The sequence below is a fragment of the Mixophyes fleayi genome, chromosome 10 (genome assembly GCF_038048845.1).
Source record: "Mixophyes fleayi isolate aMixFle1 chromosome 10, aMixFle1.hap1, whole genome shotgun sequence".
In the NCBI taxonomy this organism is placed as follows: Eukaryota; Metazoa; Chordata; class Amphibia; order Anura; family Limnodynastidae; genus Mixophyes; species Mixophyes fleayi.
In genome coordinates this window covers 57231813-57259601 of record NC_134411.1, presented here as the reverse complement: position 1 = coordinate 57259601, position 27789 = coordinate 57231813, and the positions used below count along the sequence as shown (strand labels likewise).

At 42.5% G+C, this 27789-nt stretch overlaps 1 protein-coding gene across 1 annotated transcript in view; it reads right to left on the bottom strand.

Annotated features, from left to right (window-relative positions):
• Positions 1–27789, bottom strand: part of CARMIL2 (capping protein regulator and myosin 1 linker 2) — a 1059949-nt gene that overhangs the window by 780935 nt on the left and 251225 nt on the right. Inside the window, exon 10 of the mRNA XM_075188807.1 lies at positions 12258–12346. Within this exon, the coding sequence (XP_075044908.1) occupies positions 12258–12346 (89 nt within the window). The remainder of the gene's footprint in view (positions 1–12257; positions 12347–27789) is intronic.

Sequence of the window (27789 nt, the reverse complement as noted above, 5' to 3'; positions counted from 1 at the left end):
TCAATGCATGGACGTAAAGAACCATCTTTATTTTTCACAAAAAAAATAGGAGCCCCTGCTGGAGATTTTGAAGGACGTATAAAACCTTTAGGTTCATTTTCCTCCAGGTAAATCTTTAGTGTCTTTAATTCAGGTTCAGCTAATGAATAAATCCGACCAAAAGGAATAGCAGCCCCAGGTAATAGGTCAATGGGACAATCATAGGGTCGATGGGGTGGTAATTTGTCAGCATTTTGTTTGTTACAGATATCTGCAAAATCCTGATATTGAACAGGCAATTGTTCTTCCACAGAAGAGGGGGACACTGAGATCTGATTCTCTTTTTGTACAAGAGGGACCACATTGATAGTATCTTGAAACGTTAGGGTTTGAGACTCCCAATAATGGCTGGGTTATTGTTAGTGAACCACGGGAGACCCAAAATTATGGGGAAATTTGGAGAAGAGATGTGGAAAAAAGTGAGTTCCTCCTTATGATTGGGTTCTATCATCAGGGACATAAGTTCTGTCTCATGTGTGATGGGACCAGAATTCAGAGGGGATCCATCAACTGTCTCCATTAATATAGGAGTGTTTCTTTCTTGAAATACAATATGGTTTTGTTTAGCAAAATTTATATCCATGAAATTTCCATTAGCTCCTGAATCCAGCATTGCCATGGTTGAAATAAGTCGAGAGTTTATCTCAAGTTGTATTGGAATTGAAAAATGATTCTTTATTCTTCTGTTCTCTCTTTCAAATGTAGACAGTGAAGAGATTTGAGGAATAATAGCATTCAGTTGATGTGAACAGCATGAAATAATAGATTCCTGGTCAGAATCTTTAGATTCCATCAATGTAGCAACTGTCTTGCGAGGTCGTTGAGAACAATTAGATCCATAATGTCCAGATTTACCACAATACAAACAGAGATTTTCTTGTCGTCGTGGATCTCTTCTTTCAATAGAAATCTGTTTGCGAATGGTATCTATTTGCATTGGCTCAGGCTCCTCAATTTGTTGTGTTGCAGGAGTACCAGAGTAATTTGATATTGCTGGTTCTGGATAATTAGGACGAGTCCACATGGAGCCCCATCTATCTTGTTTCCTCTCCATTTGACGAGCATCAATATGAATACAATGTTTAACAAAGTCTTCAAATTCAGTGGGTGCATCAGCTCTAGATAATTCATCTTTAATAAACTCAGATAACCCCTTTCGATAAACAGACAGCTTAGCTGCCGAATTCCAATCAGTGTCCAAGATCCATCTTCGGAAATCAGAGATGTATTTAGCCACTGAACGTCTTACCTGAAGCATCTTTAATAAAACTGACTCAGCAGTAGCACTTCGATTTGGATCATCAAATATCTGATTCATTGCATCCATAAAATTAGAAAGATCTTGTAATATTGGACTTTTTGCTTCTATCAAAGGAGAAGCCCATGCCAAGGCATCATCTTTCAACAATAAAAGAATACAACGTACTTTTTGTACATCAGTCAAAAAATAAGTAGGATGTAAATCAAAATGCATATTACATTGATTAATAAAACCTCTGTATTTTTTACGATCACCAGAGAATCAAGCTGGAGGTAGTGGGAGTGTGGGCTGATGCACTGCAGCTGAAGGTGCTACAGCATTAACTTCTTGAAGCCGCATCTGTAGCTCTGTAATAACTCCATTTTGTAGCGTTATTTGATCTTTGAGTTCATGAACATTTATTTGCAATCAGTTACCTGTTGGTGTTGCAGTGTACACTGGGTCTCAATTTCTTGAAATTTTGCATGAAATTTCTGTAGTTGTTTGAAGCAGAATGCATGTGGAAACTCAGATCTGAAAGTCCCTGTAAAGCAGATGGTTCTGTCCCGGCGGGGTCCGTCATTTTGGGCACGAGTATCCGGTCACACTTCTGGTATCACAAACGGAACCCAATAGCCAGGTATTTCTGAATTCAACAAGATTTATTTTGGTATATAAATAAATCTCCAGTGTCCAACAAATAAAGTCCAAAGTCACAAGAGAATAAAAGTCTGGTGGAAGTATCAAGTACTTGTAGTCCAAATCACAAAGAAGCAAAGGTTCTGTGGAAGCATCTGGGTCAGATACAAACACAATACTAGTGCAAAGGCTTCATAACAGGAAGTGCCTTTTCTAGGCCCAAACAGGAAATGGGAATCCAAGATGGAATCTTTATGAGACAGTCCCGGCCATCTTGGATAAGGGCTATTGTAAGGGCAAGTTCATAACAGAGATCCAAGATGGAAACTTCATGAGGTAATCACGGCCATCTTGAATGAGGGCAAATATAAGGGCAAGTACATAACAGACATCTCTTATTGCAGGATGAACCCCAGCGGATAACTTGAGCTCACTGCCAGTCGAATTGTGGAGAATGGAGCTTCAGCCAGGGTAGCCCCAGGATGATAGGGTTAATAGATTGGGGTAGAACAAAGAAACTTATGATTTCGGAGTTAAGCGCTCCTATCTCCATCCGGAGTGGGGAAGTAGAGAGAGAGATTGAGCCATTGGAGACTCTATTTCCGTCAACAGCAGTGCGCATCAAATGTTGAGCCAAAGGTATGGTATCCAGACAGAGTTCCGTCACTAGCTTGGAAGAGATGAAGTTCCCTGCGGACTCTGAGTCCACAAAGGCCCAGGTAGCAAATGGACCATTAGGGAAAACCAAGGTGACTGGCATCAAAAACTCTGACTCCTTCCAAAGGTAGGGAGAAAGGGACTGGGGTCCTAGGTTGACCTCCCTATTATCACCTAGGAGGTGGCATTTCCTGGCCTCTTGGGACAAACGGAGAGAAGATGTCCTGATTCACCACAATACAAACAGAGGCGGTTCTTTATTCGTCTCTCACGTTCCTCTGGGGACAGACGAGAAAGGCCGATCTGCATAGGTTCTTCTACCGATGGAGTAGGAGGAATAAAGTTAGGTGCTAATCGAGGAAACGGCCGGCGACTGTGGTCACGTTCAAGAGCTCATTCCCTGTGGCAGATGTCCATCTTAATACACATGGATATGAGGTCATCCAGATTGGAGGGGAGATCACGAGAGGCTAAATCATCCTTGATGCGATCATTGAGACCCTGCCAGAAGGTAGCGATGAGAGCTTCGTCATTCCATCGGAGTTCGGCTGCTGGAGTCCGAAATTGTACCGCATATTGTCCTGCTGTGAGAGAGCCTTGGCGTAATCCTAAGAGACCGGAGGTGGCTGAAGAAATTCTTACAGGTTCGTCAAATACTTTGCGGAACCTCTCAATGAAGACCACAGAATTTTGCAGCATAGGATCATCCTGTTCCTAAAGGGGGGAGGCTCAGGCCACTGCTTGCCCAGAAAGGAGCGAAATCAAATAGGCCACTTTAGCTCTTTCTGACGAGAAGTTTTCAGGAGCCAATTCAAATTGAATAGAGCACTGGTTGAGGAAGCGACTACATTTCAGCGGATCGCCATCATATGTCTCGGGAGGAGGAAGGTGGAGGCCTCTGACGGCAGTGCCCCTAGTAGGGACGGTAGGATCTGAGGCAGTAGAGGATGTGGCGGCTGTAGAAATGGTAGGTGGAGAGGCTTGGAAAGAGTCCAGGCGGGAGATGACTCCCTGAATGCATTGAAGTAATTGTGCCTGGTTGGATTCTTGTCGTTCCACTATTGACCCAGGTGAATTAATAAGTCGCGGGCCGAAGGTTCGTCCGGTCCGCTCATGGCCAGAGTATTCTGTCACGCTATTCCACTAAGAATATCGCTGACTGGTATTTGTGTTACTAACTTGAGAGGCGCGGAGTCTAACACACCACCGGTGTTCACCAGGGACCCCCGAAAGGAGGTTTGGGCTTTGCTGCATGTGATGTGCAGGTCGCGGTTCTCCCAGGAAGTCACCAGTGCAGCGAATGGAGGGTAGTCAGACAGGCCGAGTCGAAACCAAGGAAGCGAGGTACCACGAAGAGCAGTCAAGAGTAGTCAGGGACGGTCCAAAGGTCAATACCAGTGCGGGCAGCGAAGTACAAGGGAGATCCGGGAGAGAGGTCAAACAAGCCAAGGAGTCTATACACAGGAGATCAGGAACAGTAATAGTAATGCTAAATGCTGGAGCTGGATAGAACTAATACTCTGGCACCCTAATGGTGCCAGAGTGAAGTTCAAATAGGGGCAGACAGGAAGCCCTGGAGGGAGGAAGTTCCGGCGATCAGTCTCAGCTGATCGCCGGGAAGCGTCTGGGTTGCCTAGCAACCGAAGCGGCGCATCGCGCATGCGCGAGCGCCGCGATCATGTGATCTCGTCCCGTTGCCTAGCCAGAGGGCGTCCGTCTCCAGCACCCAGCGGAGGTGCGGGGACGGCGCCTGTCAATAATACTCTTTTTCTTGTATGTTGAATGCTGTCAGTATTGTATACAGGTCAATAATATGTTCTCTGTATTATGCAGGTCGCTAGAATGGTTATATGTATTGTATGTTGTTTAGATTGTTTAATAAGATGTTCTGTGAATTATACATTACTCTTTGGAATACTGTCTGTATTGTAGCAAACAGCAGAATGCTCTCTGTATTGTACTGAACTTCAGCAACGTGAGAACTGCAGTTTTTTCTTATTGTATGACTCTACACAGAAAATGAATTTGTTAGAGAGGGAAAAGAAGTTATTTAGCACTCTCTTTGAGGGTTTGGTTTGTTATTCAAACCATTCATTGTACCTTGGTTCTACATTTTAATAAAGGTACCAATATTTTAAATTGGATTTCTAGATTAATGCACTTAAATTATCAGATGGATTACATTTTAAGACACTCCTACAGCTATTTTACTGACAACAGGATGGTGTAGAAGTGCCCTAAGCTGTCATCCACCTACTAACTGTGAGTGCCCATCTCCAACTTCATCAATATCTGGGATCAAATTTGGCTCCTAATACAGTTTCTTCTCGGTGCCAAAGGACCCTTTACATTGAGACAGCAAATCAGAACCTTTCATCTCCATCCTGGGTTTCCTGGTCCGGATGCGGACCTAGGAGAGTGGTGTAAAGACTGCTGGGATGGGAGAATGCCAAGGTTTTGAAGTGATAACCAAGTGGTAATGAATAAGGACAGCTCCTTTACACTTGTATTCTCAAGTTGTATATAGAAATTGGATGATCTTACAATGTCACTTATTTACAAATACAAATTCAGAAGCATAAAAACTTTGTAATGTTCTACTAACAAATGTGCCAATGGATTCTCTAAATGGTTAATTTTTGGATATTTAAATTTATAATTCATTTTGTGTATGTCGATGTTGGAGATATACTTATACATCTACAATATACATAGGTATTATTTTGTATGATTGGTGGAAATATATATTTGCACACTTATACATATAAAATTTCTTTTACTGTATTTTTTAATAACTTAGTCCTTGGACAGACATCTGTTAATTATATTCTCTATATTTATATTGTATTAATTGTAATTGTATTAATTTATTTGGAATTGTTGTGCCATCTTTATTATCTATTTATTTTCCCTTTGGAGGTGCAGAACTCCACTAGATTTGCAGCCAGATATCAATCATTAAATTTGAGACTTTTTTCATAATTGAGTGTCTCTTTATTGTTAAAACCTACTTGAATGCTTATGCACATCCACATATTAAAATGTATCTCTTCTCAATCCTTTCTTGACTCTCTGCAATCTATATTCTGCCTCCACAATTCCACTGAGCCAGCTTTCACCATAGTTATCAATTGGCTACTTATAGCAAAGTCTGAGCAACTACTTCATCATCATAATTTATTTATATAGCGCCACTGATTCTGCAGCGATGTACAGAGAACTCACATCAATCCCTGCCCCAATAGCATTTACAGTCTAAATTCCCTAACACACACAGACAGACTAGGGTCAATTTTAATACCAGCCAATTAATATACTAGTATGTTTTTGGATTCTGGTAGGAAACCAGAGTGCCCGGAGGTAACCCATGCAAACAGGGGGAGAACATACAAACTCCACACAGATTAGGCCATGGTCGGGAATTGAGCTCATGACCCCAGTGCTGTGAGGCAAAAGTGCTGACCATTCAGTCACCGTGCTGTCCAATTACTTCGTACTCTGCCTCATAGACCTCAGTGGCACTTTTTACACCATTATCACCTTCTTGTCCTGTACACTCTTCTCTCCGTTGGCCTTCATGAGGCATTTCATTCCTGGTTCACTTCCTACATGTCCAACACTCCAGAGTGTCTCTACCTTTTGACACATAATTACCTCTACTAGCACTACCTGTTGCAGCCCTACAAGGCTCTGTTCTTGTCTCTCTGCTTTTCTCACTTTGTAACTCGTCTCCTGGTCAACTAATTTTCTCATTTTGCTTTCAGTACCACCTCTGACCTGACAACACCCAAATTTACCTTTCCTTCCTAGACCTCTCCATGTCTGTACAATCTTGTGTAACCATCTTTCTATCTACTAAATTTCAACATTTATGAAACCTTGCCTCCACCCAGAATCACCACCTATGCTCAAATCTCTAAAATCATCAATAGTACCAACATTTTCTCAGTCTCATAAATGTTTATTTGATGGTTCCATTATCATTAATAATATATATATAATATAAAATCTCTATCTAAATGCACAATTGGCACACCTGGGCTTGACTAGATTTTATCCAACCCCTGATCTGCAGCAAAGGTAATTGCCATGGAGCCAAGTTTGGGGGTGGCATTGTGTATTCTCACTAAGGGTAGTAATAGTATGCGGATACACAGGTTAATTGTGACTATTCTGAGACAATGTGTTTTGTGTGTGTTTTCAATTTTTGTCTTTCTTTGACACATTTTTCATATTTGTCTGTTTCATTATAACATCTACATACCTTCCACTATGTATGTAGTGCTTTTAGGGCACTGTTCCGCTGTCCTGAAACTCAGGACTTCTATTCTGCCTGCCAGGAGATATGTCACACTTCTTTGAACAGGCAGTCTACACTTCTGTCGATGGTGTATGCAACAATGCAAGATTTTTGCTGTAGGGGAGTGGTCTAGTGCTTTTCACAATCACACGCACCCTTTAAACATGAGAGCTATTGATTTAACATTGTGACTGGTTGGGGAAGGGGGCTAGAATGTGCCCTCATTGCTAGGCTTCCCAAATTTAATGTGTATATCCCTTTTTCAAAACAGGACCCCAACATTCCAGGGTCCAGACAGCAACTGAGCTTAAGACATCAGCAGCAGCAGGTAGTGAATGCTGCAAGAACAGGTAGGAGAGAGCAGGAGAGTCTGCCAACATTTCTGATTCTAGTGGGGCAAGACTTTGTCCCAATCTAAGGGGTGGGGCCTAGACTATGGGCTCTTTATATACACTGCATTATTTATATGCTACACTATGACGCTAGCCATGCCCTTCATGGGCTGACCACTCCCCCTCTAGTGTCTGGTCTCGCCTCTATGGTAGCTGCCAACACCCCCTCTGGTGGGCCCTAACCGTTGCAGTCCCCCTGTGGGCCTTTCATGCCCCAGTCCGACACTGTCTGTAATAGTTCTTTTTGGATGAGACCGTTCAGATTTTTGGATCAAAAAGACATATGGTCAATCATAATGCAAGTGTGTCTTCATTAAATAGGGACATGATGAGGTGGATTAGAGACCTGATTGACTGGATCATGGGTGGGTTTATAGTTCTCTCCAGTGCCAGAATATGTTTCCAATTGTCAAAATTCAGCTTCTTACTGACAGTTTATAACTCCCCAGTGCTAGAACACAGCAAACTATTGCCACTACACTGTCACAGTAACCAATACATCTATACCTTTGAAATGCCTGCTAATGGTTCATGGACACTGCTGCTGAGCCTGTAACTTCTTTCTTCTCTTCTATCCACTGCTAGTATATAGGCTGTGGTTACTCAATTCACTGCTTTTTCTTGCTTCTGGCTTAACTGCTAATGCATTTTACTATTTTACTCCACACTCTTCTAATGTGTTTTTTCTGTTCATTTCTGCTCACTTCATGATCCATTTATCTCATCTGTCCTCTTTGTGTTCCTCCATCCATTCCTCTTATCCCCTACACCCTCTTTTATATATCCTAAATGTTTCTCCTCTGCATATGTTACAACTGGTCCATCTTACTGTTTAAGTTTTCTCTCTCGATAACTTTTATTGGCGCAAAGGTGTAATGACCAGTTGCTGTTCGAGTTGGAGGCTTACTCCTTCTTTGTCTCCTAACTGCTGAATGTCTGGATCCATCTACACAGCTAGCTGTTAAATATCTCTCATTTACTTGAGCCACATATGTCTCAAGCTGATTTTTGATCTGTTGCAGGGGAGTTGCAGGAAGTGCGCTATCAACACATGATCTGAAGCATGAACTTAGGCACCAGCCGGTGATCTGCTTTCGTGCTGGTACTAAGACATCCAATGCTAAGGCAACACATACATAATCAATAATTCAACCACCACTTCATGAAAGCAATACAATTTCACTGTTAACCCTTTGAGCCCCAATGTCAATCCTTTCATCGTGCTATAAAATATTACTGTACAAAGCCTACATAATAAGAAAATATGGGAAGAGTAATATTTAAAATGCAGAAAAATAGAGATTTTTTTTGTGCAATTGGTTACTACTGAAAAAATTGGGACTTTCCCAAACCAAATTAAAAAGGGCTTTCCCTTTAAATTTATTGACAGTTAGCAACTATGCTCTCATAGTAGCCAATAGAAAGCAACTGACACTTCGATTAATATTGTAGACTGATTTCTATTGCTTACGGTAAATCAGGACAAAGACAAAAAAAGTATGATAACACTACAATAGTAATATTGGTAAATCCCTGCAATTTATACAGAATAATATTCTTACATGGAATAGATTAACCAACACTGAAGAGCTGGTGTTAACCTCTAACTAGAACATAGGGTATGGAGAAAGGGTGAAATAAAAGGGAGTTAAACAGCACAAGCTGAACCTGCACCTAATAATTGGGTGCAGCAAACAGGATCAGAATCCCTGATTGAGGACAGAAGGGAAGGTATTGGCATGCTGGTGGTAACAGTAATGAACAAAGGAGGATACAAAAGAAGAGGGCCCTACTTATGAGAGCTAAAGGGAGGTGCAAATGAACAGGGATGTTACAGTGAAGGTGACTCAAGGGGTTTAGGGATTAACTAGGAGGAGAGCTGATAGGCTTTGATGAAGATTTGTTTTGAAAAAATCATTGGCATTGGAGAGAGGTAGACAGCCTAATTGGGAAACAGAGTGGTTCAGAGGAGAAGGGGCACAGCATGGGAGAAATCTTGTAAGCAGGAGCACAAACAAGTGATGAGTGAGGAGGAGAGGTGGTGGTCATTGGAAAAAAAAAGATGGCGGGAAAGAGTGTAGAGGGAGATTAGATTGAGATGTAGTGGGTGAAGATTGGGTTATTGAATTGAGCTTTATAGGTGAAGGTAAGAAGTCTGGTCTGGAGGGGAGAAACATGTAGAAGAGGAGGAAGATGTAGAAAGGCAGGAAAGAAAAAAATGATGTGAAGCAGTGTTAAGGATGGATTTGAGTGGGGAAAGGTGGGTGAAAGGGAGACCAGTGAGAAAGAGGTTGCAATATTTCATGCAAGAGAGTACAAGCAAGTGGATGTGGGTCTGAGTTGCCTCCAGGATGAGAAAGGGTCTAATCCTGGAGTTGTTTTGAAGGTGGAAGTGAAAAGATTAGAAAACGGATTAAATGTGGGGAGAAAAAAAAAGGGATAAATCAAGGATATCTCCTAGGCAGTGAATTTGGGGAACAAAGGAAAGTTCAATGGGGTCAGTGAGGTCGAGGGAGGTGAGAGGACTTATGGGAGTGGTCATTATCTGCTCAGCTTTAGATATATTTAGTTTAAAAACATCTGGAGGCATGGGAGAGGAGAGATGGGTAGAAGGTAGGAGAGGAGCAGATAAATCTGGAAGTCATTGACATATAGATGATACTGGAAACTGTAAGACTTGATGAGATCACCAAGGGAAGAAGTATACAGGGGAATTAAAGGATGGGGCCAAGAACAGTGGGGAGAGGAGTATTCACTGGTAAAGACGGAGAATGAGCAGAGGAAAGGTATGAGGAAACCCACTTGGCAATAAATTATAAGGACTGGTGATAGGAGAGTGTTAATACAAGCCTGATAAAACAGGCATATAGTATTAACTATAGTACGTGGTGTTAGGAGCTCCCAAACCAGTACAGTGAAACTTGGGGACTACTCTGAAGGCCCGGTGTTCGCTGGAGCCCCTAGTGGTGGGGACAGACTGGGCTGCGGGCCGACCGAGGGTCGAGTAACGTATACTGACTTAAAGGAGTACCCAGGAGTGGAGTGATTGGCGGGCTGTAGTTAAGAAGTATCCTAGGTCAAAGGTCACAAGCACAGATGCCATATCCAGAGACAAGCGAAGGGTCAGACACACAGGCAAAGAAGCAAAATCCGGAATCCAGGCAAAAAGGTCGAGGTCAGAAGAGAAGGTTCACAGGTCCAAGAACAAGCAGGGGTCAAAACACGGGTAGTCAATCCAAGGTAGCAAGAACCAAACAGATAGCACAAGCAGGCAGCAGGACTGAGGGCAGAACGCTATAACCGGCAGTGAGGTTCAGTCCTCACTGCCTTAAATAGTACTGATGGCCAATCAGAACACAGCCCATAATGTCCTCAGCTGCAACATAATAAAACTGCAGAGCCTACAGCCAATGGAAGAGGCAGTGTGCCAGCGGCAAACTAAGTTCCTAATCAACCCTGATTACTGATCTATAACAGCCTTGCATGGCTGTCTCATACTTTCCCTATGCGCATGCGCCCGGCTGTTTGACAGCTGGCCGGGCGCTGCTCCAAAGCTCCCCTGCGTCTCGGTTGTTGCCCAGGCAACCGGGACGCTGAAACCGGAAGTGACGCCCCAGTTGCCGTAGCAACAGACGGGGCGTCCCCAGAGAACCCGGAAGAGTCGCGGTACTTTATAGCTCTATTGCAGTAATATGACCAGCTTCCTGCAGGGAAAATGTGCTAAAATAGTCGCTGATTCTCAGATTCTAATAAGAGAGTGTGTTACTGGGGGCTATATATGTGAGCCACAATAGATTAAGAAGGGCAACATTATTAAGGGTGCATTTACATTTAAGCTATAGCCCTGGGTGTAAATATTTAATCAGGTGCATTATTTGCATAATATTATATTCATTGCATTGCTTGCTCCTGATGACAGTTAACAAATGTAAGGAATTTCTTTTGCACAAGGAGGAGGTGAGATATTGTATATAACTTGAATGGCTTTGTATGGACTTGCAAAGTGCAGAAGTTACTGGGTATGTTGTCATATCCAGTAGAAAGTTCCCAGCAATCTGATTCGTAGATGGCACTGGCCATTCACTAATCAGTGTCAGGAGGTCTCCACACACTGATTGGCGAATGACTCAAACTCTACACCAGAGTGGAACCATGTCAAAATCATGGGAGCTGTCTACTGAGTATGACGCCATCACTGCACATCCATATTTGTTTTCCAACATGTCGAGAGACAGGGTGATACTGCAGGAGAAGTAAGAAATTAATTTGTTTTTCACCAGCCATCAGGGTTCTTCATTCTGTCACCAACAGAAATTGGGAGGGGTCTACATTAAAAGGCCACCAAAGCCACTTGTGAGATCTGTGATCTGTATAATAAATCTATCATATATTTTAATGGTCTGTACTGTGACACCACCAGAGATTTAGGGGCCTGCATTGTAACGTAACCATTATAGTATGTGGCCTACAGAACAGTGTTAGCTTTGAATAGTAGTTACTAGTATGCATTGTGTTTTGACTAGTGGTCACCTAAATACTCTGTGTTGTACAGAGGTCACCGGAATATTCTCTACATGGTACAGAGCTGAATAGAATGCTCTCTGCATTGTACAGAAGTCACAAAAAAGCTCTTTGTATTGAACCAAGATCACCTGAATGCTCTCTACATTGTATAGAGGTCGCTAGAATACTGTCTGCATTGCAAAGTACTCAAAAAGAGTTGGTAGGTACTGTATTCATTATGGCTATTTGACGAAAGAAATTTCCATGTATTTAATTGACAATATAAAACCACACACACTTTTTCATCACATCCATTATTCCAATGAGCCCGGGCCGCTTACTTTTGTTTTCCACCACTGGTCAAAAGTAGCCAGCCTGCTCTGTTGCCAGGTATATCCTGAATGAACATGTAAAACCAAATGGCAATTAACAACTATATGAACATGCAAATGTATTTATTTTAGGAAATATCAACAACTGTTCTTACCATTTTAATCCACAATTCTCCAAAACCAACTCTTCTATTTTCAATGATTTTCCAATCACATATAGAATTTGCTCAGAAATCTCCAGCCTCTGACAATGACAATGATAAAACACACATTGAACAGTTGTAGAGTTTCAACATTAATGATATAATATCTATGAAAAAAAACTAAAATGGAAAGTGTCACACAAAGTAAAATGACCAATGGGTGTCATTTAAATCTACATGTGGCAGTGCAATAAATGTGCCCATTTGTCCAGAGGGTTCTGTCTAGCCACTTTTATGTGCAGTGGTTTGTATTCATATATTAGTGTATAAGCACGGAAGAGTATATTAATGTGTCTTTGTGCAAGTGTTTGCCTTTGTGTATCCATGAGTGTATATTTATTGTGTAGTCATATCTAATTCCAAAAGTGCAAGTAGTTCCTGTGTATTCATCCAGGTCGGTTCAGACAGCATATGTAAAACCAGGGTTGGCAGAACGTGATAAGCGGAGTAAGCAAGGCAGGGGGTGCCAAGCCTGAGAGGCACTCCCCCCACCTGCCATCCCCCACTTCTCCGCCAGTCTTAAAAAAATTCATATATTTTAATCATCTGATGGTCCAGCGACCAACGCCCTCCTCCCTTCTCCATTTGCAATGAATGTCAGACACGATGTGCATGATGATGTTACACCCGACATTCATTGCAAACAGAGCCGTGAGGAGTGCACAGAGAGGAGCCAGCCACAACAGAAGACAGAAGAAGAGAACTTGAAGAAAAGAAGACAGAAGAGAAGAAAGAAGTCAATAGAAAGGTAAGTCAGTGAAGGGGAGCATCAAGGGGAGAAAAAGAATCATAAAGGGGCGCATTAAGATAGAAAGGGGAGACACAAAAAGCAAGGGGAGAAATAGAATCATAAAGGGGCGCAAAAAGAAAGGGGAGACACAAAAGGCAAGGGGAGAAAAAGAATCATAAAGGGGTGCAACAAGAAAGGGGAGACACAAAAGGCTAGGGGAGAGAAAGAATCATAAATGGGCGCAGCAAGAAAGAAAGGGGAAACACAAAAAACAAGGGGATAGAAACAGCATGATGTGCGCAGTGTGAAAGTGGGAAGACATAAAGGGGAAAAAAAACAGCATGATGAGCGCAGTGTGAAAGTGGGGAGACATAGAGGGGAATAAAAACAGCATGATGTGCACAGTGTGATGATGAAGGAGGCACAGTGTGGTGAAAAAGGGGCACAGTGTACTGAAGAAGGGTGCATAGTTTTATGAAGGAGAAGAGTGTGATGAAGGAGGAGACTGTCCCCTCTATTTAATCTTTTATGTTTTTATTTTGGCCTGAGGGTGCCTTAAAAAAATGACTGAGACTCTAAGGGCTCCTCAAACCGAAAAAGTTTTGGAACCTTTGGAGAGGGAAATGGGTGGAGACTTGCACCCAGGACACCTAAAAAGTAAGTGACAATAAGTTCTTGCCCGCTCCTATAATTTATATGATCTTATGAGTTTATAGAGACATTATATTATTGCATGTGTCCTTAATAATAGCGTATATAATAGTCATATTTACATCACTGTAAATGAGCTGTGAAATGATTAAATTTTATTGTAGTTTTAATGTAAATAAATTAAATGTACATACTGGCGAAAAGCGCTACCACTTTTACTAATAATTCCACTCTCAGAACAATATATTTTCATAATATTAACATGCATATGGTATTCTGGGTGAGATACTTGTTTCTGGAAAAGAATACATATCTTCCTAGACAATATTTTGGGAAAGATATAGATCGTGAGACTTGGATAGAAAGTGAACGGAAAGCTCCATCGTAGAAATTGCACCCATATTTATAGACGCATAGATCTTCAGTTCTGTAAAAGTCTGAATCAGGCCCGGAGTGTTATAAGATCCATTCATTACAAATACATGTTTTGTAAGAAACAGCGCTGGACCATCACCAAGCCAAAAAATTTTCAGTTAAAACAATAAGCAAATCAAGAGATTCAGTTTATCTTTGTTATAATGGAAGCAAAAATGAAACTCTCAGGATGGCAAAACAAGAAAAGAAAAAGCAGCAAAAGAATAGGCCATTAAAAAACAAGCTGGATCACTTTATAATCATATGAAGAAATCAAAGTCTGCAAGAAAACCAAGCAAGTACTTCCACAATTGAGTACTCCCAGTCAGGAGACAACCCAACCAGGTATGTCTACAAGTGAGTACTCACAACCAGGAGAAACTACAAATAGCCAGAGGTTTCGTTGCCGATGATACGCAAGACCAATGGATTTCGGTTCCTCAACAAAGGGTGGAGACGCGTCATAAACGGGTAAGAACGCAATGTGTTCAAAACCTGAATTTTACTCTGTGTTGTGAAACAGAATGTCCGTTTTGCATTGTCTAGGGCACGCTAACTAGAACCTAGGGACAAAGAGAAAACTGTTTCTTTTTACTGTCATTGTGCGTTTTAACTGTATTGCATTGCTTAGCGTATGTGTATTTCCTGCTGTGCGTACGCGAACTTCTGGTAGATTTGCCACGTGGTTAAACAATCGTTTTGATAGTTATTATATGTGCATAGTATAATTACTTGTGAAAACCTCTGAGACATTAATACTGTTGTTGGGAACTTTTGATTTTCTGCGCAGAAAAGGTGTATAGTGTGAGATCTTGTAACGTAGATACACTGTTTTATTGTTGATTGTGCTCAGTTGCTGTCTGACGAGGCGGGTTGCCCAACTGAAGGACGGTATACAGGGCAGGTATACCGAATGTGAAAACCGGGTTTTCGCAAAGCGCTACCAATAGATCGCAAGGTTTGCTAATAACTAGTATTGGTAGGCAGTGCGATCTAACCGCACGACAACCGTTAGTGCAAATTGGTGAAGCAGCTAGGAGGAATTATATTGGAAAGGCTAGTTGATTGTATCGACTTTGTTCTCCCAGTTATAATAAACTCAACAGATTTTTTTGTGGTTTAGCCAGGGTATCGAGGAGCTGATAGCCCTTGGGTCCCACAGTGATATTGTCTGTGTTAGGGGTCCTTGTTTAGTACGAAAGGAAGCGAGTGGACGCGGCTTGAGCAAATACATCCACGGCCAGTAAGAGATCTCTAGCGGTTTGTAGCAAAAGGTTGAAAGTGTTTTTGGAACTGTGGTCTGCATAGATTGGTGTTGTTCAACATGGGTGCTAAGCATACGCTAGAGATGGCCAGTATACTGCCTAAGAAAGGTCCTATCGGTTCAGCGAGATTTCGCATGTGTAAGAAATATTGTGCATACGCAACTGCGTATTGCGACACGTGGGTCAAGATGACCAAAGATTGTGATAGGCCTTTCCTAACAATAGGGAGTTTTAATGCAGAGGTACTAAATACTGTAAAAGATAAAGTATGGTTGATTAAGTCAACGAAAAAGAGAAATAGACATAATGATTGTTTAAAATTGTGGCAAATGGAAGGTAACACGTGGCAGAGCAGCGAATGCACCGCGGAAGTAGGCGTGGCGAAAAGCGCGCGCACGGCGGAAGTAGCCATTGAGAAGCGTGGCGAACTCAGCGCAAGCGCGCCCCTGCCACCTTACATGGCGGGAGGGGTAAGTACAGCCGTTATTAAAACTGAAAAAAGAGAAATTGCTAAGTTATATCCTGTTTTAAGTCAGTTTAAAACAAGTGTATCAGAAGATGAAGATGAACCCACTGTGATTTCAGTCATTGCTCATGCTGTTAATATGCTAGAGGTTCAGCGTAAGTATGGGAAAGGAGCAATGGCTGAGATAGGTGAGAGTAGTGTGATCACTAGGAGTGATAGCGTTCTAAATCTTGAAACAACGGATCCGGTAGTGACTTCTGGAGCCAGTGAACCAGTGGGTGCGTACGCAGTCCGCACAATATCAGTTCCCAATGGGAAACCGGATAAGGATGGTGTAGTTCCTTTAAGAAATGTTACAATGCATTGTCCCTGGACTAGATCAGAATTACGTTCCATTATGACTGAATTCCCAGATCCTAGAAAAGAGTTGGCTAATGTCAGAAGTTTGTTAAAGACTTAGGAAATGCACACGAACCAACCAATAAGGTCTGACAGCAACTGACAGCAATCGCACCAGACATCCCTCTCTCCGCGGTCTCCGCGGGCGGGGGGCCCCCCGCCGCCCGCATTACCTCTGCTGTATCAAACAAGCTGTCAGTTGCTGTCTGACAGCAACTGACAGCAATCGCACCAGACATCCCTCTCTCCGCGGTCTCCACGGGCAGGGGGGGCCCCCGCCGCCCGCATTACCTCTGCTGTATCAAACCAGCTGTCAGTTGCTGTCTGACAGCAACTGACAGCAACTGCGGCCATCTGACAGCTGATGCCTGCGCGATGTGCGCCCACTCTTTTCTTAGCAGCACCGCGGCTGCTGTAATACCTAAAATGTCCGAAATGGAGCTGCTGCGCATGTGCAGCTGCAGCAGCTCCTCCTCTGCATGAAGACTCGAGAGAGAGAGTAGGTGAGTGACCAAAAAATTATACTAAAACTATATATAGAAAACCCTTAATAACGTGTATTTCTTGTGTAAATATGTAAAATGTAGCCACCTATATCAGTACAATATATATATATATAGATATATATATATATATATATATATATATATATATATATATATATATATGTATATATATATATATATATATATCTATATATATATATTATATTCTGGCTACATTTTACATATTTAATCAAGCAATCAGGCAATAATCATGCTATGAGGCGTCTTCTTAAATATGATTATTTATTTTATCAGTAGTGTTTCAATAAATATATATTACACATTAATATTAGGCTGGTAGAGCAAATTGAGTGGCAGATTATATTTTATTAATCATTAGTAAAGTAATTACTGAAGCCGTATAGTTATATTAAAGTTTGAATGAAATTGTAGTACATTATGTATAATTTATATTTATATTTATTAAGATATATACATTATATGTATGTCATCTAATTAAAGCTTTAATATAAGTGGTAGGCTTCGATTATATCTTTAATAATGTTTAATAAAATAGAGGGTCCTGCATGATTATTACACATTATATATATATATATATATATATATATATATATATATATAGACACATAGATATGCACATACATGCATAGCTACACACACATATATAAATATAGACATATATAGTCAAAATTGGTAATTTTTATGTTAGTTTAAATGTGCGGTATCATTGCTAGTTTTAATGTGCATTATAAATTGTATTTTTAAAGTGCGGTATCATTGCTAGTTTTAGTGTACGTTATCAATGGTATTTTTAATGTGTGGTGTCAATACCCATTTTAATGTGACCTTTTGATGATTGTTTTAATGTACAGTATTTTAGTTTGTTGAAGCAATGATTTGTCTTGTGCAGACAACCTAGGTGAGCGCTCTGGGAGAGCTGTAAGTGTCCTACTGTGGGCTGTAGGTGATGTAGGTGTGTCAATGCCTATAGCCTTATACCCAATGGCGTTACTTTACATAAGTTTTATACAGAGGTCCTTGTACAATTTACAAGTACCTGTACTAATATTAATATATATATATATCACGCCCGACATTCAGTGAGCAGCGGCAGGAGAGAGGATGCTGGGTCCCAGGCAACGCCAAATTGGTAAGAAGAAAGAAGAAAAGACAGAAGAAATAGAAGAAAGAAGGTCAAGTATGGTAAGTAAAAAAACGGAGGGGAATGGTGATAGGAAACAACAATGGAGGGGCAAAGGAATGAAGGAGGGGGCAGAGTGAGGATGCAGAGGAGGCAGAATGTGTGGATACAGAGGGACACAGAGTGTGTGGAGGTGATGCAGGGGCACAGAATGTGTGGAGATGATGCAGGGGCACATAGTGTGTGGATGATGATGCAGGGGCACAGAGTGTGTGGAGGTGATGCAGGGGCACAGAATGTGTGGAGATGATGCAGAGGGGCACAGAATGTGTGGAGGCGATGCAGGGGCACAGAGTGTGTGGAGATGAAGGGGGCACAGTGTGAGTTAGCTGTAAATTATTCTTTGACAGAAATATAATTGAAAAAAATATATAAAAATATTATTTTCCCTTGGATTTATGTGTATTAATTTTGCATACAGCTAAATAAATATTTCTGTCCTGACCTTTTTTTGACCCAACTACTTAGAGAACGGGACTGCTCTGTAATTATTTTGGAGGGGTGCCTTGAAAAAATTATGGAGACTCTAAGGGTGCCGCAAACTGCAAAAGTTTGGGAACCACTGCCTTAATTTTAGATCTTAGGGGCCCCCCTGTCTTAAGTGCCCCGGGCCCCCCAAAGCCTTAATCCAGCTCTGCTCAGAAGTGTAGCAGCAACTGCTCTTCTGGTAAGTAAGAGCGAGGGCATAGTATTAGGACATAATTCAACTGTCTATACACCCCATGCTGTATCAGCTCTGTTAAACTCAGCCCAAACCAGACATGTTTCTTCAGCTAGATTCACAAAGTGGGAACTAGCCCTGATGGCACCCTCAAACATCACCATCAAACGATGTAGCACTTTAAATCCAGCTACATACCTTCCATATGTGTCTCTAGAGACACAAAGGGTGGGAGGTGAGGAGACCCTGGTTGATGATGAGTTAGGCAAGAATACTGACACGCATGACTGTATGGAACACCTGAATCAGACCTTTACTGCAAGGCCCGACATACGTGACACCCCCTTAGAAAATGTAGATTTTACGTTTTATACAGATGGGAGTTGTCATAGACAGACAGAGACGGGAGAGCTATGTACTGGTTACGCTGTTGTAGACGATCAGGATGTGCTAGAAGCTGAACCCCTTGGTCCACCTCACTCAGCCCAGGTGGCGGAACTAGTAGCATTAAGGAGAGCGTGTGAGTTGGCAGAGGGTAAATCAGCCAATATATACTGACTCTAGGTACGCCTTCGGGGTAGTGCATGATTTTTGGGCCCTTTGGCGTCTTAGAAACTTTACGACAGCAGCAGGTACGCCAGTGGCACACTCACAACACATAGAAGGACTTCTGACAGCGATACAGTTAACCAGAACAGTAGCCGTCATAAAGTGCAAAGCCCATACCTTCGAAGAAGACCCAATGTCATTGGGCAACAACAGGGCAGACGAAGCTGCTAAATGGGTAGCAGGGCAACCTAGGACTGTATCGACCGAGATTATGATGGTTTTTCAGACATTAGACATGCAGAACATTATTGAAATGCAAGATTTGTGTTCCCTGCAGGAAAAGGCGCTCTGGAAGGCGAAGGGATGTGGTCAAGAATCCTCAGGACTCTGGAGGGATGGACAAGGTAAGCCTGTAGCTCCCGGAACGTACTATCCAAGCCTGGCTGAAGCAGCACACGGCCTGACTCACCTGGGTAAAGAAGGTATGTGCAAACTGGTGAGAGCATACTGGTGTGCTCCTGGATTTTCCTCTCAGGCTGGTAAGAAGGCAATGTCATATCTTACTTGTTTGAGGAAAAATATCGGGAAAACTATTCCAACTGAGCCATCCCACATCCCTTCTACAGACGGAACTTTCCAAGTAATGCAAATTGACTATATCCAATTACCTTCGTGCAGGACTCTAAAGTATGTGTTAGTGTGTATTGATGTGTTTTCCGGTTGGGTAGAAGCATATCCGGCAGCCACTAATACTGCTGTGTTCACTGCAAAGAAAATTGTACAAGATTTTGTATGTAGGTTCGGTATCCCTCGAATCATTGAAAGTGATAGGGGTACCCACTTTACTGGTGATATCTTCCAAAATATGTGTAAACTCATGGGAATCGGTAGCAGACTTCACACCCCTTACCGACTACAAGCCAGTGGTAAGGTGGAGAGAGTAAATGGTACTATAAAGAACAAACTTGGTAAGGTAATGGCTGAAACTGAGTTGGCATGGCCTGAGGCTTTGCCATTGCTACTCCATAGCATTCGGACCACTCCTAGACCTCCTCTTAATCTGTCCCTCTTTGAGATACTGTTCGGACGACAACCTCATTTGATCATGAGTCCACAGGACGACTTGAAGTGTAATAATGAAGTGACTGTACAATATCTTATAAGAATGAGTAGACAGCTAAAGCAACAACAACAAAAACTAAAAATGCTGTCACCTGGTATGCCAGAAACGAACTGTCATGATGTTGAACCTGGAGACTATGTTATGATCCGCAATTTCTTACGTTCAGGTTGTTTAACAGACCGTTGGGAAGGCCCGTACCAAGTGCTGCTGACCAGTACTACATCACTGAAGGTTGCAGAGAGAGACACTTGGGTCCATTCCACCCACTGCAGGAGAGTCCATAATCCGGAGAAAGTGCAAGATAAAACTGAGACCGACGACATAGATCTGTCCCTTGTGAGTCTGTTCTGGGAGACCTAAAGCCTGCAGTCGAGACACCTGAACCAGAGACGTTGCCCCAGAACTATCTTTCCAGCGATGGAGTGGCGGTTTTTGTTTTTCTTTTGTTCCAGGATTTTCCTTGTTTTTACTCTTTCTAGGACATTCTATTTTTGTGAAGGAGGATGGAGGACGGAGGAGGGTTCTGGTAGTGATGCGGATGAGATGGAGGCAGAGGAAAAGTTATTAGAATACTCAGAGCAGCCCATTATCAAGCTTGGTCCGAGGGTTATGAAAAGGTCTGCTAGCTCAGGAATTTGGAGGCAGTGTGAGGGGCTATTGTCTGATGAGTATTGTATCTGCAAGTTCTGTGACTCCAAAGTTGAAGAGAGATTCATCCAACGATGCCAGTGCCCCAGTACTCTGAATATAGGCGGGCATCCTTTGGAGGATTATCACTCCCTGGTGGGTAAGGTGCTAAACCAAACCGAGTGTTGGGTGTGCTCTCACGTGCCGCAAGGGCAGCATAATATAGGACTAGTGCCATTCCCTCTAAACATATCCGAAGTACTCAAATTGAGGGGTGTGAGGCCCATAGACGGGAGGTACAATAACACTAGGTCCCCTAGTCTGACGCTTCGACAATACTCCATAGACAGATCTTTGCTGTGCCTAAATATCTCTCATGCAAAACGTCTGGAGAATTGGGAAGCTGACCCATCAGATCAGACAATGGCTCGCCACACTCATTTTAGAGGGAGACTCACAAGGTCACCAATAGGCAGGAATGTTGATGTAAGTCACAAACTAGGGCGTATAACCAAACATAAGAAAGTAGCCATTGGAAAAGTCTCTATAGATAATTGTAAGAATGTCATCCATGCCGACACGTGTCTGGAGCAAATGGAGACACTAGGCATGGGTAGTTTTATCAAAACTCTGTGTGATATAATTAATGGGCATACTGTTCCTTATGTTCTCCCTGATGATGTGTATTTTGTTTGTGGAAGGAAAGCTTATTCCTGGGTGACTCCGAGTTCAAAGGGCTTGTGTTTCTTAGCTAAACTGGTTCCTGAAATCATGACTATTACTCATGAAGAAATGGTTGGTATTCACAAGACTACATCACCACCATACATACACACACAGTATGAACACCGTGGCAAGAGAAATATGATTCCTGGTGAGGAACCCATAGCTACAAAATTGATTAGTGAAACTGCTGGTTTTCAAGTTATGGTTGCTCTAGATCTCACCAGGACCGCTCGGGGAACATTAAACTTTAAATATATCCAAGACCTAGCTAAATTAATAGATAATATTACCGAGCTGTATGATGACACTTTCAGGTATACTGGAAGGGAGCTACAAGCGTACAAGAAGGAGTTGGTGCAACATATGCTGGTACTAAATTATCTCACCTCTATTACTGGTGGGTACTGTGTCACACTGGCCACCCAGTTCGGAGTCAAATGTTGCACGTACATCACCAATAATACAGATGACCCTAAGGAGGTTATAGACCGGAAGATGGATGAAATTCTGCAACTGAAATGGGAATTTCGAAGGAACCATAACTCTTTGTTATATGAGGTCGGGGAAAGGGTGGCAGGCTGGTTCTCGTGGTTGAACCCTGTGAAATGGTTCTCCGGTCTGGGGGAGTGGGTACAGGAAATGGTTGCTAGTGTAGGTAAGCTCCTTCTCCTTATACTGGGTGTCATCTTAGCGATTGGTTTATGTGTCTAATGTGTTCCTACTGTGTTGAAGTGTGGAAAATGGTCTCCTAGGAGTAATACTGAGAAAGAGACTGAAAGGGTGGTACCAGATACCGAGATCATGGTCTGTGAAGAAGTATTGTATAATCCTGAACTTGAAACGGTGATTGGGTGATAGTTTGTTACACTATAAAAGGGTGGAGCTGTCGAAGTCAGCAAATTGGATAAAGTCATTTCAATTAAAATCGAGCAAACTTGGTTGTCTTTGTCTGAAAAGATGCGTACGGTACGCTACGGCGTAAAAGGGCACGTTACAACGTAAAAGGGCATACGCAGCCACAACACGTGGCACCAACAGTATTTAGTCTTTTTACATACATTCGCACAAACACGCTCACTTGTAAAATAGTACACATTAATGGTAGTTGCAACACATAGTCATTTATGTCGCAATATAGTAGTATTTATGTTTTATATTAAAGTTATATGCATATTAGTGAAATATATGGAACAGGTTGAAGGAATCATATCATGTGTGGTGTCATAATAAACCTCTTAACATTTGCTACTGTTCGGTTCACTCTGCGAAGGAATCGCAGAGTGCATACGCAAGTTATGAATGATAGGGAATTATGAACTACTTAAGACTAAGGAATCTTGGCGGGAAGAGCAGAGCATACCCCCTGGAGAGATGACCCCCTCCTTTGGATTCTTTAGGATGAACTAGCCAATGATTGACAACCCCTTGGTTGTCAAACCTGGACCAATAGAAGCAAGCTATACCATCTCCATTGTATTACTGTATTCCTGTGTGCATATAAGCAGCAGCTTCACATCTAGTGTTCAGACATCTTGTCCCCAGACTTCAGGATTGAATGACTGTACACTGTATCCAGAGCGCCTGCGATAAGTAACGGCTGTACTTATTATCACTTCGCTTGAATATATTATACTACTTTTTGTGAATAAATCTTTGTGCGTTGGAAACACAAATCGAGGTTCGACAATCGTTATTGGTTAGCGACAATACGCACTTAACAGCTCCTTGGAAGATAAAAGATCCAAATGACTCCACAGATTTTGTTCAATCTTTATCCGGCAATGTAAGACTCAGTGTGAGTCAAACAATTTAGACAGTGTTCCTCCGTGTCAGAGGTGTAGAGATTACGACTTGTCTAAGATCCACGACAACAGTCTTAAAGATAATAGGCCAACGATGTATTTCAGGCATATATTGCTTACCCACCTCGGGGAGAGAAGGAAGATACCACTCGCCTCTTTACCGCACCAGCGGCTCTTGAATTGGGTTGTATCCTTAGGTGGTGTGCACCAGCTAATCCGCCGACGGAAAATCAATCCTGATGAAGTTGGTTCATCCTCGCGATCATTGAAACAAAGAAAGCAAGCACTTGACAATAAGGAAGTCTCTGATATAGTCTCTATCTCTAAGTCTCTATCTCTGATAGATATAAGAGATTGTGTAAGGGCGAATTCCCCTTAAACTCCAAACTATGTATTCGGATGGTTTGAATGAGACCATGGAATTTAATGATTGGTATGTTTGATAAATCATAATCAGTTTTTTGTATATAACTATATAGGCTTTTGATATCCCCAGACTAAGATGAGAATATACAAGTGTACTCTATGATTCAACAGGGATGCGATTCGATATAAGTTATACAGATATTGGATCCATATATATATGCTCATCTATGTATGTATACTCTTTACTAGGGATGTGCACCGGCGACTTTTGGTGTCTCGTGTTTTGTGTTTTGGATTCGGATTTTCTTGAGGTTTTGGGTTCGGATTTGTTTCGCAAAACACCTGCCGAAATGTTTTGGTTCGGATTTAAGGTTTTGGATTCGGATTTTTTTTTAAAAAAGCATAAAAAGTTCAAAAATCAAGTTTTTGGGCTTATTTTCACTCCTACGCTATTATTAACCTCAATAACATTCAATAACAATCATTTCCACAAATTTACAGTGTATTCTGAACACCTCACAATATTGTTATTAGTCCAAAACGTTGCAACGAGGTATCTTTCTGGATTGCGTAGTGGAGTGATCCCCACAATATAATAAGAAAACCATCAACTGGTCTGAATCGCTCCAAAAAATGTACCTGGACTGCGTAGAGGAGTGGTCACCACAATATAATTTAAAAACCCTGAACTGGTCTTAATCGCACCAAAAAATTTATCTGGACTGCGTAGAGGAGTGGTCCCTACAATATTATTAAAAAACCCTCCACGGGTCTGAATTCCAAAAAAAAAGTTTCTTGACTGCGTAGTGGGGTGGCCCCGGTACACAATCTTTTACTGGGGCCACAATATAATTAAAAACCCTCCACGGGTCTGAATTCCACCAAAAAAGTTTATAGACTGCATTGTGTAGTGGTTCCGGTACTAAATTTGGTACCGGGGCCACAATACCTCCTCCAACTTCCAAGTGTAGTGTTTATAACATATAACACTACAGTAATTCTAGCACGTCAATACCTCTTGTTTTAAATAATGACAGGGCATTTTACTTTTGGTTTAATTTTTGGAATTTGTTGACATTTTGTTTTACTTTTTGAACATGGCAAACGACTGTTGAATGGTCACATAATGCCAAAAAAAGAGTTGCAAGATGGAATTGTCCTTGGGCCCTCCCACCCACCCTTATGTTGTTGAAATAGGACATGCACACTTTAACAAACCAATCATTTCAGCGACAGGGCCTACCAAACAACAGTGGCTGAAATGATTGGTTTGTTTGGGCCCCCACACCAAAAAAGCTATTCATCTCTCCCTGTACAAAATAAACAGGTTCTACTGAGGCAAGATGTCGTCCTCATCCTCAACCTCTGATTCCTCTCCCCCTACAGTGTGTACTTCCTCCTCCTCACACATTATCAATTCGTTCCCGCTGGACTCCACAACCACAGGTCCCTCTGTACTATCTGGAGGGCAGTGCTGTACTTCATTGAGGAATTGATTATTCATTTTAATAAACATCATTTTTTCAACGTTGTGAGGAAGCAACCTCCTTCGCCACTCACTGACCAGGTTCCCCGCTGCACTAAAAACTCTTTCCGAGAACACACTGGAGGGGTGACAACTCAGGTAAAATAAAGCCAGTTTGTACAGGGGCTTCCAAACTGCTTTTTTTCCTGCCAGTAACAATATGGACTGTCTGACATGTCTATTTGGATAGTGTCAGCAAAATAATCCTCCACCATTTTTTCAATTGTGACAGCATCCAATGCAGCGACAGTAGACATGTCTGCAATGGTTGGCAGGTCCTTCAGTCCGGACCAGATGTTATAAGCATCCCCGCCAGCGGCTCTTTTAGGAAAACTGAGCTTTTTCCTCGCAGCCATAGATGTGGAAGAAAATGAGGGTGGAGATGTTGGCATGTCACGGTCCTCTTCAGAGGACAATCTCCTGACCAGCAGGTCTTTGCACCGCTGTAGACTTGTGTCCGCCGGAAACAGAGACACAACATACGATTTAAACCGAGGATCGAGCACGGTGGCCAGAATGTATTCCTCTGACTTTAAAAGAGTGACCACCCTCGGATCCTGGCAAAGCGTACGAAGGGCTACATCCACAAGAGCTACATGCTTGGTGTAATCACAATGGTTTACCAGCTCCTCCCTCACTTTCTCCAGCTGCTTCTGCAACAGCCTGATCAGGGGAATGACCTGACTCAAGCTGTCAGTGTCGGAACTGACTTCTCGTGTGGCAAGTTCAAACGGCTGGAGAACCTTGCACAACACGGAAATCAGTCTCCACTGCGCTTGACCCAGGCGCATCCCTATTCCTTTGCCTATGTCGTAGGTGGCTGTGTAGGCCTGAATGGCCTTTTGCTGCTCCTCCATCCTCTGCAGCATATAGAGGATGGAGTTCCAGTGCATCACAACCTTTTTGTTTGAGGTGATGGCAGGGCAGGTTCATGCTTTTTTGATGTGCCTCTAGTCTGCGGTAGGCACTGGCTGAATGCTGAAAGTGCCAGCAATTTTGCGCGCCACCGCAAGCATCTCCTGCACACCCTTGTCACTCTTGAGGTAATGCTGCACCACCAAATTAATGGTGTGGGCAAAACATGGGACGTGCTGGAACTTGCCCATATTTAATGCCCGCACAATGTTACTGGCATTGTCTGACACCACAAATCCCCATGAGAGTCTAAGTGGGGTAAGCCACTGGGAGATAATTTCCCTCAGTTTCTCTAATATGTTGTCAGCGTTGTGCCTCTTATTAAAGCCTGTAATACACAATGTTGCCTGCCTTTGCACGAGCAGCCATTTTGTAGATGCTGCTACTGATGCAGCTGTTGCTGTTGCTGCGGAAGGGGATGCATCTACCCAGTGGGCTGTCACAGTCATTTAGTCCTTCGTTTGCCCAGAACCACTTGTCCACATGTCCGTGGTTAAGTGGACAGTGGGTACAACCGCATTTTTTAGAGCACTGAGGACACTTAATCGTACTTCTCTGTACATTTTTGGTATCGCCTGCCTAGTGAAGTGGAATCTCGACGGGATTTGGTAACGGGGACACAATACCTCCATCAACCCTCTAAATCCCACTCCACTGATGGCGGACACCGGGCGCACGTCTAACACCAACATTGCAGTTACAGCCGCAGTTATACGCTTTGCAATAGGGTGACTACTATCGTATTTTGTGGTCATGGCAAACGACTGTTGGACGGTCAATTGTTTTGTGAAAGACTTAGCGGTCTTACGACTTCCCCTCTGGGAAGATGACCGACTAACAGCAGCAACAGCAGCAGTGGCAGTAGTAGGCGTACCGCTGCAGGATTCCTCGGATGAATCCCGTATTGAAGAGGACTCAGTCTGGCTGCTGACTTGGGCTGCAGGACTGAATCTGATGGAGATCGTGGAGGAAGTTGACGAGGAGGGGGTTGCTGGTGTGTATCCAACTGGACCACGGGATTTAGGTGTCCCTGTACCGATGACGGTCCTAGCCCCAGTTCCTGAACTAACCACTGAACTATGAATGTTATTCAGGTGACGTATAAGGGAGGATGTCCCTAGGTGGGCAAGATCCTTACCCACTACCCACTTACGCTACATATGGCCATACATTGGTTGTCCGGATTTGGATAAAAATAACTCCAGACCGAAGAGGTGCATTTTTTGGTCTTCTGACCAGGCATGACGGTGGGCTTTTTCATCCCATGGACATCAGCTCTTTCCCCCCCTGGTGCCTCATTTTCAATAACCACATCACCATCCTCATCATCAAGTTCCTCCACAGCGCCAGCTACATCATCAATAGCCTCCTCCCGAGCCACCTCTTCCCGTACAGTGATGGGAAGGTCAGGCTTGACAACCACCAACACCCTTGGACTCGCTTTGGGGATTTGTGATAATTTCTCTTTAGAAGGCAGAGTTGTTTGCTGTTTTGTTGCTGACATCATAACTCTCTTCAATTTTTTGTAGGGGGGGAGGAGGAGGAGGGCTAAGATCCT